A 12,163-nucleotide genomic window follows, 5' to 3' on the forward strand; every position below is an offset into this window, starting at 1 on the left:
GAGGGAGAGAGAGAGAGAGAGAGAGAGAGAGAGAGAAAGAAAGAGATAGAGAGGAGAGAGAGAGAGAGATAGAGAGGAGAGAGAGAGAGAGAGAGGAGAGAGATAGAGAGGAGAGAGAGAGAGATAGAGGAGAGAGAGAGAGATAGAGAGGAGAGAGAGAGATAGAGAGGAGAGAGAGAGAGAGGAGAGAGAGGGAGAGAGAGAGAAGAGAGAGAGAGAGATAGAGAGGAGAGAGAGGAGAGAGAGGGAGAGAGAGAGACAGGAGAGAGAGAGACAGGAGAGAGAGAGAGAGAGATAGAGAGGAGAGAGAGAGAGAGATAGAGAGGAGAGATAGAGAGGAAAGAGAGAGAGAGATAGAGAGGAGAGAGAGATATATATAGAGAGAGGAGAGAGAGTTAGAGAGGAGAGAGAGAGAGATAGAGAGGAGAGAGAGAGAGATAGAGAGGAGAGAGAGAGAGAGAAATAGAGAGGAGAGAGAGAGAGGAGAGAGAGAGATAGAGAGGAGAGAGAGAGAGAGATAGAGAGGAGAGAGAGAGAGAGAGGAGAGAGAGAGAGAGAGAAAGAGAGAGAGAGAGAAAGAGAGAGAGAGAGATAGAGAGGAGAGAGAGAGAGAGATAGAGAGGAGAGAGAGAGCGAGATAGAGAGGAGAGAGAGAGAGATAGAGAGAGAGGAGAGAGAGAGAGAGAGATAGAGAGGAGAGAGAGATAGAGAGGAGAGAGAGAGAGGAGAGAGAGAGAGGGGGGAGAGAGAGAGGGGAGAGAGAAAGAGAGAGCGCGAGAGGGAGAGAGAGAGAGAGTGAGAGAGACTCGAGTGAGAGAGAGAGAGAGTGAGACAGAGAGAGTGAGACAGAGAGAGTGAGACAGAGAGAGAGGGGGAAGAGGAGAGCTACAGAGAAATAGTTTGATAAATTACGTTGTACCTTACATTCTGTTGATTCTACAATCATGCTGGGCAAAAACGAGGAAGGAGACTGAACACTCAACAGCATCACCGCACAACTCTGGAAGCGAGTTTTGCTCCCGAGGTTTAAACAGGAAAACGGCGTGAACGATAATTTGCAGAATTATCCATCATTTCTCAACAGACAGTGTTCCCATTTATTCTTCCAGTAACATTTCAAAACATCATTTCTGGTTCCACAGCCTCATGATCCATATACTAGTATTAGTCACTCGAGATAACTTGGCGAGAAATCTCTTCTGAGACAACTGATGATCCGAACACAGAAAATTGCAATATTGTAACATACATTATATGGCCCATAGTCGTACAACTTCGAATGAAACTAAGACAGCACAATGCTGCATCATTTCGTGTGATCCAGACCAATGCGTCACACCACAAAATAATGCAAGAGTGCACAGAATCAATCAAATTGCTCTGATAACAACAACAGAGAAATCATAATTTGCCTCACCTCACAAGGCACAGTCATCGCTACCTTACAACACATCCCACAATGAATCACAGTGAGCAAGTCAACCGAGACACAGCCTGTAACGACACCATCTTCTGTCACACGCCACTTGACGTAATCCCCACACAAACAGCAACAGCTCTATTCAATGTCCAAAGGAACACACACCCGCAAACCGACAGCGCACACCATCGGACATCGCACACACAGACACAGAGTTCAGGCAGGTTCCGGTACAGAGACAATGCAACAATCGGGCCTCAACCACTGATCACGTCAAGTCCTAATCCAGTCAGAGAATATAGACTCATTAGAGTGCCCTATACAATCTCTGATCCAGTGTCCATGATGACATCGATCACGCCAACATAGGGCACGCAGAGAAATACAATTACGACTGATCAAGCGACTTGATAATCAGCTAGCCATTATTACAAGTGAAATCGTCTAGCCTAGTTTTCAAGTTCATACAAAGCTATTCAAACGGCGAAGTAAGCGAACGGCATAGCACACGCTGATCGTACACACCAACGCAGATCACTCAGAAAAACAGATTCCACGGATGAAACGAGGAGATAATGATCAAGCGTCCATTATCGAAATTAAAATCGTCATGTAATCAAACAGCTTATGGTGGCTGATTTTACAAGTTGACATTGTTCACACAGCGTGACATGCCAGCGACACAGTGTACACACTACTGATAACAGGCACAGTGACTGAGCACTTGCACGTCATACACACAAGGGACATGTGACGAAGGGGGTGAGGTGGAGAATTGCTGAGAGGAGGAAGAACAAGAGGGGGAGAGTGAACAGAGGAGAGAAGGTAGAAAGAGAGAAAGGCAGATAGGGAGGGAGAACAAGAGGGGGAGAGTGAACAGAGGAGAGAAGGGAGGAAGAGAGAAAGGCAGATGGGGAGGGAAAACAAGAGGGGGATAGTGAACAGAGGAGAGAAGGTAGAAAGAGAGAAAGGCAGATGGGGAGGGAGAACAAGAGGGGGAGAGTGAACAGAGGAGAGAAGGGAGAAAGAGAGAAAGGCAGATGTGGAGGGAGAACAAGAGGTGGAGAGTGAACAGAGGAGAGAAGGGAGAAAGAGAGAAAGGCAGATGGAGAGGGAGAACAAGAGGGGGAGAGTGTACAGGGGAGAGAAGGGGGAAAGAGAGAAAGGCAGATGGAGAGGGAGAACAAGAGGGGGAGAGTGAACAGAGGAGAGAAGGGGGAAAGAGAGAAAGGCAGATGGAGAGGGAGAACAAGAGGGGGAGAGTGAACAGAGGAGAGAAGGGGGAAAGAGAGAAAGGCAGATGGGGAGGGAGAACAAGAGGGGGAGAGTGAACAGAGGAGAGAAGGGGGAAAGAGAGAAAGGCAGATGGAGAGGGAGAACAAGAGGGGGAGAGTGTACAGGGAGAGAAGGGGGAAAGAGAGAAAGGCAGATGGAGAGGGAGAACAAGAGGGGGAGAGTGAACAGAGGAGAGAAGGGGGAAAGAGAGAAAGGCAGATGGGGAGGGAGAACAAGAGGGGGAGAGTGTACAGGGGAGAGAAGGGGAAAGAGAGAAAGGCAGATGGAGAGGGAGAACAAGAGGTGGAGAGTGAACAGAGGAGAGAAGGGAGAAAGAGAGAAAGGCAGATGGGGAGGGAGAACAAGAGGGGGAGAGTGAACAGAGGAGAGAAGGGGGAAAGGCAGATGGAGAGGGAGAACAAGAGGGGGAGAGTAAACAGAGGAGAGAAGGGAGAAAGAGAGAAAGGCAGATGGGGAGGGAGAACAAGAGGGGGAGAGTAAACAGAGGAGAGAAGGGAGAAAGAGAGAAAGGCAGATGGGGAGGGAGAACAAGAGGGGGAGAGTGTACAGAGGAGAGAAGGGGGAAAGGCAGATGGAGAGGGAGAACAAGAGGGGGAGAGTGTACAGAGGAGAGAAGGGGGAAAGGCAGATGGAGAGGGAGAACAAGAGGGGGAGAGTAAACAGAGGAGAGAAGGGAGAAAGAGAGAAAGGCAGATGGGGAGGGAGAACAAGAGGGGGAGAGTGAACAGAGGAGAGAAGGGAGAAAGAGAGAAAGGCAGATGGGGAGGGAGAACAAGAGGGGGAGAGTGTACAGAGGAGAGAAGGGGGAAAGGCAGATGGAGAGGGAGAACAAGAGGGGGAGAGTAAACAGAGGAGAGAAGGGAGAAAGAGAGAAAGGCAGATGGGGAGGGAGAACAAGAGGCGGAGAGTGAACAGAGGAGAGAGGGGAGAAAGAGAGAAAGGCAGATGGGGAGGGAGAACAAGGGGGAGAGTGAACAGAGGAGAGAAGGGAGAAAGAGAGAAAGGCAGATGGAGAGAGAGAACAAGAGGGGGAGAGTAAACAGAGAGAAGGGAGAAAGAGAGAAAGGCAGATGGGGAGGGAGAACAAGGGGGAGAGTGAACAGAGGAGAGAAGGGAGAAAGAGAGAAAGGCAGATAGGGAGGGAGAACAAGAGTGGGAGAGTGAACAGAGGAGAGAAGGGAGAAAGAGAGAAAGGCAGATGGGGAGGGAGAACAAGAGGGGGAGAGTGAACAGAGGAGAGAAGGGAGAAAGAGAGAAAGGCAGATGGAGAGGGAGAACAAGAGGGGGAGAGTGAACAGAGGAGAGAAGGGAGAAAGAGAGAAAGGCAGATGGGGATGGAGAACAAGAGGGGGAGAGTGAACAGAGGAGAGAAGGGAGAAAGAGAGAAAGGCAGATGGAGAGAGAGAACAAGAGGGGGAGAGTTAATATTCATGGACTGAGAAATACGACAAAGAGGAAGACTTTTTTTCGATATTTAAAGAAACTATCGTACGATATTATTTGTGTGCAGGAATCATATGTACATGATAATATTAGAGACTGTAATATATGTTCCGTTGCACAATCCGACCATAGGTCGGTTAACATAACATATAAATTATGTTCATTTCAGCGTGGTCCATCATATTGGAAATTTAATGATAGTTTGTTAAAGGATCATATCTTTGTTGATGAATTGAATTTGATGTTGGAAGAATTTGAGATACAAGATGAAATAAGGGAGGATCACGTAAAATGGGACTTGTGTAAGATTAAAATAAGAGAATTTTGTATTCGGTACAGTAAGGAAAAAAATAGATGTAAGTTTAATAGACATGGGGAATTGTTGGAAAATTTGAATAGGATTGACAAAGCCCTTGTTTTAGATCAAGATAATAACGAATTGTTGATGGAAAAAGATAAAGTAAAAGCTGAACTGGAAATTTATTCAATACAGGAAGCTAAGGGAGCCCAAATTAGGTCCCGAATTAAATTTATTGAAGAAGGAGAAAAAAATACAAAGTATTTTCTCAATATGGAAAAAACACACTCGAACGCGAAAATTATGGATCGTCTTGCTAAAGCAGATGGTCAGGTGATAACAAATCAGGATGATATTTTGACTGAACAAGTCCAGTTTTTTAGAAGGAGATACGAAAAAAATATTGAGTTTGATGAAAATTTGGTTGAACAGTTTTTGGATGGTGTTGAAGTTCCTCAATTAACAGAACAGCAGAAGACTGGAATTGATAGTCCGATCACTTTAACAGAATTGTCGACATCCTTAAAAAATATGAAAAACGGTTCCTCCCCTGGATGTGATGGTATTACAACCTCCTTTATGAAGTTCTTCTGGTGTAAAATAAAACACATGGTATTGAATTCCTTTCATGCATCTTTTTTAAAGGGAGAATTAACCGTCACACAAAAACGGGCAATAATGATATTAATTCATAAGGGTAAACAATTACCAAGGGACGACCTTAATAATTGGCGACCGATTTCACTATTAAACACTGATTATAAAATATTGGCGAAGACTCTTTCAGTTCGCCTATCTAAAGTTATTTTAGATATTATTGGTGAAGATCAGTATGGTTTTCTGAAGGGTCGAACCATTAGTTCAGCGATCCGGCAAATAGACGATTTAGTATCGTATGTAAACGAATATAATAAACCTGGGTTCCTTGTAGCACTGGACTATAAAGCTGCATTTGACACGATTTCCAAAGAGTATATTGTGTATGCATTTAAACGATTTAATTTTGGTGCCGTCTTTGTAAGATGGGTAGAGATTCTATTGTATAAATCGGAAAGTTGTATCAATTTTATGGGCTGGTTATCGGAATGTATTGAATTGAACGCAGGTATCAGACAGGGCTGTTCTTTTTCACCGATGGCCTTCATCCTTGCATTAGAATTGTTGGCCTTGAAAATTCGAAATGATGGTTCAATTAAGGGTCTGCCTCTGCCAAAAGAAACTAATGATAATTATGATATGTTCTTTAAGATATTATTATATGCTGATGATGTGACCCTATTTCTGAACGATATGGATGAGTTAAAAAACGCATTAACCCTTGTTACCTATTTTTCCAAATTCTCTGGTTTGGCAATGAATAGACAAAAAACTGAAATCATGGCCTTGGGCAGTAATAAATATGGTAATGAAAATGAGTGCGGGTTAAGGTGGACTACAAAAGTGAAGATTTTGGGAATTTATTTCAGTAGCTCCTCATCGGTCTCTGAGATTGAAGAAAACTGGACAAGCCGTATTGAAAATATACGACGCAACATTGTAAAATGGTTTAAACGAAATTGTAGTATCATGGGGAAAATATGCATTGTGAAATCTCTTTTGTTATCGCAGATTATTTATCCGTTGCAAGCACTGGTAATACCCGAAAAGGTATTGACTGAGATAAATACTATGTTTTACAGATTTATTTGGAAAAAACGATTTTCAAACACTAAGGCATTTGAGAAAGTTAAAAGAAAAGTGATGTGTCAAGAGTTTCCTGATGGGGGTTTAAAAATGATTGATGTCATTGATATGCAGTCTTCTTGTTTGTTGTCCTGGGCGGCAAATTTATTGAACGAAAAGCAGGAAAGTTGGAAACAAATACCGATACATATGTTCTCGAAGCTTGGTGAAAGGTTGTGTTGCTTCCAATCTAACACCACGGTAAAAATTTTTAAAGGATTGGGATTAATTAAAAATGTATTTTGGAAACAAGTTTTAATTTGTTGGTTGAAAAATAAGGACATGATTCAGAGAGCAGTAGGTGGAGACATGTTATTAAGAGATACGTGTTTATGGAACAGCAAGGATATAATCTATTGCGGCCAAACCCTGTTTTTTAGCGACTGGATTAAAGCAGGCGTTTGTCGAGTAAAGGATGTATATGTTGGTAATGAGATTGTGCCCTTTAATATTATGCAGCAGAAGGTTGGATGTAAGCCCACAAGATTCTTTGAATATAGGGTGATTTGTACAGCAGTTAAAGCAGCAACACTACGCTCTGCAAATGGAAATGTATGTGGATTCAACGATTTAAAGAACCTGAGTAAGCCTTGTCAATTTCGCAAATTAATTATAAAGGAAAAATATGTGGAGCCGGTTGTAGTTAAATTTTGGGAACATAAATTTGATTTCAGGCCGGGAAAAGAGCAATGGTTAATGGTAAACAAAGTAACCACTGAAACAAGATTGCGAATGCTGCATTGGAAAATATTGCACAATATTTACCCCACAAATATTTTATTGTATAAAATAGGCATTTCCGTGAGTAATTGCTGTACTCACTGTGAGAACGAAATTGATTATATTGAACATTTTTTTTACTTTTGCCCGAAAATTATGTCCATTTGGAAATGCGTTGAGGATAAAGTGAATTGTAAATATAATATGATTATTAAAATTACCGTAAAGGAAGTTTTTTTGGGCGTATTTGAAAATTCACAAAGTTCCAAGGCACTAATAAGTTATGTGAATTATTTGATTGTGATAGCCAAAATGTGTGTTGGTATTTATAGATATGGCTCCCCTCTGGATATTGTATGCATTTTTGAGAAGGAATTGTTATATAGAAAAGTTGCTTAAAATACATTTAGATATAGTAATGTTAATGTTATAGTAAAAACATTACTTAAAAAAAAAAATAAAAAAAAATCAATGAAGAAGGATGCTCCCCGCCAACAACAACAACCAAAAAAAAAAAAAAAAAAAAAAAAAGGCAAAAAAGAAAGGGTTGAAGCAGCCTGCATGCAACTGAGATTTAAAAAAAGAAAAAAAGAGAAAAAGAAAAGAAAAAAAAAAAAGAAAAAAAAAAAAAAAAAAAAAAAAAGAGGGGGAGAGTGAACAGAGGAGAGAAGGGAGAAAGAGAGAAAGGCAGATGGGGAGGGAGAGTGAGGGGTGCATGATAAGCGACAAAAGAAAAATCACGCCCCGGCAATACCCCCACCCCCCTCCCCTCCCCTCCCCCGCCATTACAATTATGAGCAAACAATACACTTTGACAGAGATGGAAGAGACTTTATTGAGAGATGGCTGAGGAGGCGAAGGCGGGAGGGAGACAGAAAGAGAAAGACCATAGTGCTTTTAGTTATGCGCTATAGAAATCTCCTTAATAAATAAATAAAGAGAGAGAAAGAGAGAGAGAGAGAGAGAGAGAGAGAGAGAGAGAGAGAGAGACAGAGAGAGAGAGAGAGAGAAAGCTTGCATTCAGAGAGGGAAAGGGTGGATGGTTGGGAGAAAGGACGACGAGAGACTGAAACACACTTTTATTGTGAAACAGATGGAAGGTCATAAGAAGAATTTGGAGGTTGGGGATAGCAGGAATTTAGGTAGGGACAATGGGGAGGCAGAAATCAGTAGCTGTGTGTGTATGCGTGTGTGAGTGTGTTTTTATCTCCCACGGAGAGAAATTTCAAATATTCTGCATTGAATGATAGAATTGAGAGAGAGAGAGAGAGAGAGAGAAAAGCTTTCGTCGTTGAAGAGCGTGGATGACAATAGTGTGTGTGTGTGTGTGTGTGTGTGAGTGTATGAGAGAGAGAGGGGGGCATTTACAAAAACAAATGAGGCTATGAGGGTTGGGGGAGAGGTGGAGCAGAACTGATCGGGGAAATCTTACAAGAAGAGGGAGAGGTTGGGGGAATTGAAGGGGGGGGGGTGGTGGTGGGAGAGGGGGAGGAGGTAGTAAGGGAGTCGTAATTCAATCGCCGGGTGTATGATTGCTAAACAAAGATGGATCGATAGCGTGCAGTGCTGGCCTCTCTCACCCGCCTCTCCTCCACTCGCACAGTGAGGTGTGACTCATACGCGTCTCCCCGACACCGCCACTACACGCCTCGGTCACTGACGGAGTGAGATATACCGCCACTGACGACTCTTCACAACTACTCTTAAAAGTGGTCATCTCCTCCCCCCCCCCCCCCCCAAAAAAAAAAAAAGAAGAAAAAGAAAAAGAAAAAACGAAACAACATTTTTTAAAATACAGTTTTTTTGTTTATCAATTATATCTCAACTATGTCCCTGTGATTCAGTTTTGAAGCCACTGTATGGATCGCCACCGGGTTAAATCCGCTTAACTTTGTCGTTGAGGAACACTTGCACTGAAACTCTTCACAATCACTATTAAAATGACACCCCCCCCCCTCCCATTATAACCACAAACTTCGATAACAGAGTAAGTGCACGAGCTGCACACAAATTAAACACTCTTCACAATCACTCTTAAAAGTGGCTATCTATAGCTTTTCACCCATTCTCAATTTGCTCCAAACTCTGCTATACTCTGCCCTGCTTGCAACGGTTAAAGACCTCCTCACTGTTCTCCTCAACTAAAGATGCTGGCGCTGTTGCTTGCAGCATGGCGGCAGCGAGGAATCAAAAAGTGATTTGGCGGAATCGATCGCGGACACATGTTGGCGGTTCTCACCAGAGCGGCTTTTTCTCCCACCTCTTTGATCAGTGAAGCGTGAAGATTGGGTGACTGACCTAACCAGGCGAGATGGCGGCGCTCTGCACGATTCCAAGGCTTAACAATGACTTAAGAGAGGAGATGCATTTTGGATTACATCATTACTGAGGGAAAGCGTCTGGCTGAATTCAAGTCTGAGTCAATCGTAAATGATGTAACTGTGTGAATTTCAAATGATGTAGCTGTTTACAGCTTGAGTCAATCCCAAATGACGTAACTGTGCATTTCAAATGCTGTAGCTGTTTAGAGCTTGAGTCAATCGGGGGGGGGGGGGGGGGGAGGAGGGGGGTAGTGTATAATTCGTATTAATTGACTTTCTGTCCCATACAAGCTCACTGTGTGCATGTGTAGATGTGTGGAGATGTGTGGAGGGTTTTTTCCAGAGATTAAGTTACATGATTTTTGTCTCCTTCAGCGTTCGTTTCTGTATTCTCACATAATTGGGTACATAGTCATTCATCAAACTTATTGTTACATTCCCTTCCTGGCTACTATGCCGCACTGCAAGGAACAGAGGTGAGTTGAATTTTCAATTTGTGCTATTTCTGTCATGTTTTCCTGCACCTTATGATTACCCGTTATTCCTTTGTAATTCTGCTTTTATTTGATAACACTCGACTCTTTGAAGAAACCTTTTTTTCAAGCACTCTACTCCTTGAACTCAATCTACAAATATGCATCTGTTGCACTGTATTCTCTGTGCTCGCTCTTTCAGTGCAACACGCATTTCAATCACCTGCCTTATGCAAGAATGGACACTCACTGCATTGTCACAGCTGAAGTCTTAGAATTTAGCCTGCTGCAAGCCAATCTGTCTGTCACGAACAAAACAGACTTCCGTTGAGACCAGTATTTGAAACCCTGAAATCGATTCGGTACATTCCGTCATTCTAACTGAATGTCAAGTGTGCGTAAGCCATCGCCGACGAAATGAGATAGGTACGTTCGCATAAAATGCCAACACAGAATCTTACACGAAGGATAACCCTTTGAATACTGCATTTAGGCAGCCAGCTATATTACCTAAATCGCTATTTTGGGTCTTCCTCACAAAAGAGCAGTAGTGCAAAGGGAGAGAACCAAGGCGGAAGCATTTTTTGGCAGGCAACAAAGACAGACAATAGAAGAGAAAGGCGATCAGTAACACATCAGCTGTTGTATCAATTACTCGCAGACAAAACGGGGGAAGAAAGAAACTTTGCACCAGAACAGAACAGAAACACATTTTCCTCGCACCTTTGTTGCTCAAAACTGTCTCGTTTGTGTATGCTAGACAGGAATTGTGTCGACCAGTTTGGGACTTGGGACGTGTGTGCATGTGTGTGTGTGTGTGTGTGTGTGTGTGTGTGTGTGTGTGTGTGTGTGTGTGTGTGTGTGTGTGTGTGTGTGTGTGAGAGAGAGAGAGAGAGAAGAGAGAAGAGAGAGAGAGAGAGAGAGAGAGAGAGAGAGAGAGAGAGAGAGAGAGAGAGAGGCAACACGACAGACTAACAGACAGACAGGCAGATAGACAGGACAGAAAGAAACAGAGATACAGACAGACAGACAACACTGAGAGGTTGAAAAAAACAAAAGAAATGCGGAGGTGGATTGGGGTCATGATAATTCATCTATGCGGTCGTCACTTTCATTCAGAGGTAAGGCTGATCCCAAACCCAAACCCAACCAATTCCTCGCCTCTCCAAAATTGTACATGACACCTGATCAAATAATTCCTTTATCGTGATAACCGTACTCTGCCTAATTCACAAATCGATTAATAAGTCATGACTGTGCAAAAGGTTACAGAATAGAAAACAATGTCCAGTACATTAGTATTAACTTAATGCACGGAACGTCACTGCTGTCAAAGGTCAGGCGGTCGACCTATTCACATGACAACGAGAGATTGGGGAGGAGGGAGGGTGGAGGCTGTGCAAAATTCCAGCGTAAATCATACATAAACAATTATTCAAAAAGATCACTGACAAGAGAACAGTAAATAGTAGCATCAACAAGAGAGAGAGCCGGGGGGGGGAGAGAGAGAGAGAGAGAGAGAGAGAGAGAGAGAGAGAGAGAGAGAGAGAGAGAGAGAGAGAGAGAGAGAGAGAGAGAGAGAGAGTTTTGACTTTTGGCTGGTTTATTGTACGTATGGCCATTGGCCCATACAAACCAGGGAAGAGGGGATGTGGGTTAGGGGAATTTTGCACATATACACGTCTTCGTACACATTATTTTATCCTCACATGTTAATATATAATAATCGTTTACAATTACAACGGTACCATCTCTAACATTTCAGTGTTTCAACATGCAGTTGTCGACGTTTTATGGTGTGGAAAATGAACTTAGCAACGAGGCGACACCTCTTAACATCTGAAAATGACAAAATGGTAGAGAGAAAGAGAGAGAGAGAAAGAGAGAGAGAGAGAGAGAGAGAGAGAGAGAGAGAGAGAGACAGACAGACAGACAGACAGACAGACAGAGAGGAAAGAAAGAGACAGACAGACAGACAGACTGACAGTGAGACAGACAGAGAGGAGCAGGAGGGGGGGGGGGGGGCAGCCAATCCAGTCGCAAAATCAACTCTCTGTGGCAAAATTTCTTTAAAAGGTTATTTATAAAATCAACAGTAGTGATGCGAACTAGCGCTTGAAAAGCGGGTGAAGGAAGCCACCATTGAGCCAAGGTCGTGGATCTTCAGACAGGAGGGGGAGAGAGACAGGGAAGGAGGAAGAGACAGCATGCGCGCTTGATACAATCACCGCCAGCTATCCTTGAAGCTCAACATCAAGTCAATCAAACATCAAGCACCTTTTGAATGTAACCAGTCTGTTGAAGAAGTGGCAATTACTAAGAAACAGGCGACAGAGCAAGGCTTAGCATGCAGACCAAACACGCACGCACGCGCGCACGCACACACACACACACACACCACACACACACACACCACACACACACACACACACACACACACACACTCACACACACTTTCTTTCTTTCTTTC

General features: G+C 43.2%; 1 protein-coding gene across 1 annotated transcript; it reads left to right on the forward strand.

The window, feature by feature from the left end:
- Positions 1–308: 308 nt before the first annotated feature.
- LOC138955633 (octapeptide-repeat protein T2-like) lies at positions 309–11,615 on the forward strand (the record flags this gene model as incomplete). The annotated part of the gene is given in 5 exon segments (XM_070327200.1): positions 309–394; positions 430–781; positions 3,019–3,192; positions 3,572–3,657; positions 11,474–11,615. Coding segments are annotated over 5 exon segments (840 nt in total), but the record flags the coding sequence as incomplete, so codon positions are not given.
- Between the last annotated feature and the right edge of the window lie 548 nt (positions 11,616–12,163).

The sequence above is a fragment of the Littorina saxatilis genome, unplaced genomic scaffold (genome assembly GCF_037325665.1).
Source record: "Littorina saxatilis isolate snail1 unplaced genomic scaffold, US_GU_Lsax_2.0 scaffold_743, whole genome shotgun sequence".
NCBI lineage: Eukaryota > Metazoa > Mollusca > Gastropoda > Littorinimorpha > Littorinidae > Littorina > Littorina saxatilis.